Source organism: Pyrus communis, chromosome 10, assembly GCF_963583255.1.
Source record: "Pyrus communis chromosome 10, drPyrComm1.1, whole genome shotgun sequence".
NCBI lineage: Eukaryota > Viridiplantae > Streptophyta > Magnoliopsida > Rosales > Rosaceae > Pyrus > Pyrus communis.
In genome coordinates, this window is record NC_084812.1 from 21095254 (window position 1) to 21097488 (window position 2235).

The window sequence follows — 2235 nt, forward strand, 5'->3', positions numbered from 1 at the left end:
TAAAACCTGTAAGTCGAGCGTAGCACGCTGTGGTTCAAAAAATGTCTTATGCATGCACATAAGCGCATGCATGAAGGCTAGTTCTCAATTATTCAAGCTATAGGGTAAGAGTTAGGTCGAGACAAAAATTGACCTCGTAACATGCAAGTTTTTCTAGTGTCTATCTAGTGAAGAAGGTGCACAAACTAGTGATCGATATACGAACCGAATCCCCTCCTGAGCTTAGGAGGTTGAGCCTCCTGAGCAAATCACACGAGCTGTTGAGATTTGATCCAACGGCTACAAACAAGGGGCCCTCTAAAAGTTATAATAATTGCAGCTGTTAAATCAAATCTCAACGGTCCATGTGATTTGCTCAGGAGGCTCAACCTCCTAAGTTCAAGAGGGGATCCGGTTCCGTTGATTTATTTGATTTAACCATGCATCGAAGAATGTGCACAAACTATTGATTGATTTATTCGGTTTTGCCATGCATCAAAGAATCAAATGGTCTCAAAACCTAACAAAACGTGTCTGTTTAGTTGACTCAGCATTTTGGTTCTTAAAACATATGCAGTGTGACATTATGTATCTCAATGTTATAAAACCATTTGTCTTACTTTTTCTTGTGTAACATTGTTTGCTTGGATATCATATGTTTTAGAGAATTTTGTTTAATGACAAATAATATTTTAACTTGAGACGTAATGCGTTAAAAATGAAGGCTTAGGACAGCCTATTCACCCGGCCAAATGTAGTATTATTCTTAAACAACAGTAATATTCAAGATAAGTAGAATCCGGTCTATAGAGTTTATCAAAAGAAATTTAGCTTTTTATTAATATTATGGTAAGAGTAACTATGAAATACCATGTTGTTCAATATTGAAGAGTGACATGCACGTATGCAACATCCACCACCACGTATGCACAAGTGATGGTCAAACTGAGCATGTTATTTTAGTTACGAACGGGCAAAGGTGATAAGCTATTTAATAATGGAATAATTCTTGTAATTAATATGATCATGTTCATGGTGAATCACCTCCACCTCCTTTACCATATCCGGACCCATAACCCGATCCGTAACCAGAGCCACTACCACCACCATGGCTGCCTCCACCGCCACCACCATGGCCGCCTCCACCGCCACCACCGCCGCCTTTACCACCTCCGCTACCGTAGCCACTTCCACTTCCATAACCGGATCCATAACCTGACCCACTTCCTCCACTCGAGCCTCCACCACCTCCACCACCGCCGCCTCCCCCACCTCCACCTCCTCCTTTGCCACCACCAGACCCATAACCAGAGCCACCACCGGACCCATATCCAGACCCATAACCACCTTTTTCACCATATCCACCGCCACCGCCCCCTCCTTCACCTCCACCGCCTCCGCTTCCGCCTTCAGTACCATACTTTGACCCACTCCCATACCCATGTCCCGAACCATGCCCAGACCCAAACCCAGAAGCTGAACCGCCCCCTCCACCACCTCCGCCACCGCCACCACCACCGATACCCCTTATGGCCTTTGGTGATCTAGCAGCAAAGGAGAGCTCCACAAGGAGCAAAACCAAGAACGCAGCACCAATGACCCTAGTGCCGGCCATACTCAAACTTCAAAAACGTAATGTGGGTTGGTTAAGATCGTTCTTGAGATCAATGTGACAATATAAGTGTAATGTGTTGATTGAGACTTGTGAGTGAAGTATAACTTGAGAAACCAAATACTTTCTGAGTACACAAGGTTAAGGTGAGGTCTCTACATATAGGCATCAGAAAGCTAAGGGCACTATCCCAACTTTGTTGACATTAATATTCTAGTACCATTGGTGTTGGTGGTAGGTGTGGCGGTGGTGGTAATGTGGGTGATGTCTTGTTCTTGTTCTTGTCCTCATGCAATTCCTTGCTGTTGAGTACAGATATACTTAGATAAATGGGACCATGCCAATAAGATGCACTCACACTCCAATTCTGTGCTGGACCGATGTATGAATGCCACAATGAGTGCATGAATTTCCCATTGTAGTTTTAGTGAATTAATTTGTGGTGAATGTGTTTTACATATGCCTTCTTAAGAAACATTTTCACTTGAGAGATAATGGTTGGTCCTATTTAATGTTCGTTACCAATCACAATGAGCAAAGCGTAATGGTAGGGAAACTAAAATTTTAAACCGAATTTGTAAATCAAATGATGTGCCACCAATAGAGAATAAACATGTTAATCAAAACTAATAATTCAATCATCA

At 42.6% G+C, this 2235-nt stretch overlaps 1 protein-coding gene across 1 annotated transcript; it reads right to left on the reverse strand.

The window, feature by feature from the left end:
• Positions 1–1009: 1009 nt before the first annotated feature.
• LOC137747984 (glycine-rich cell wall structural protein 2-like) lies at positions 1010–1594 on the reverse strand. The gene has a single exon (XM_068488104.1). It carries the CDS (start codon positions 1592–1594, stop codon positions 1010–1012), a length of 585 nt encoding a protein of 194 aa, XP_068344205.1.
• Positions 1595–2235: the final 641 nt, after the last annotated feature.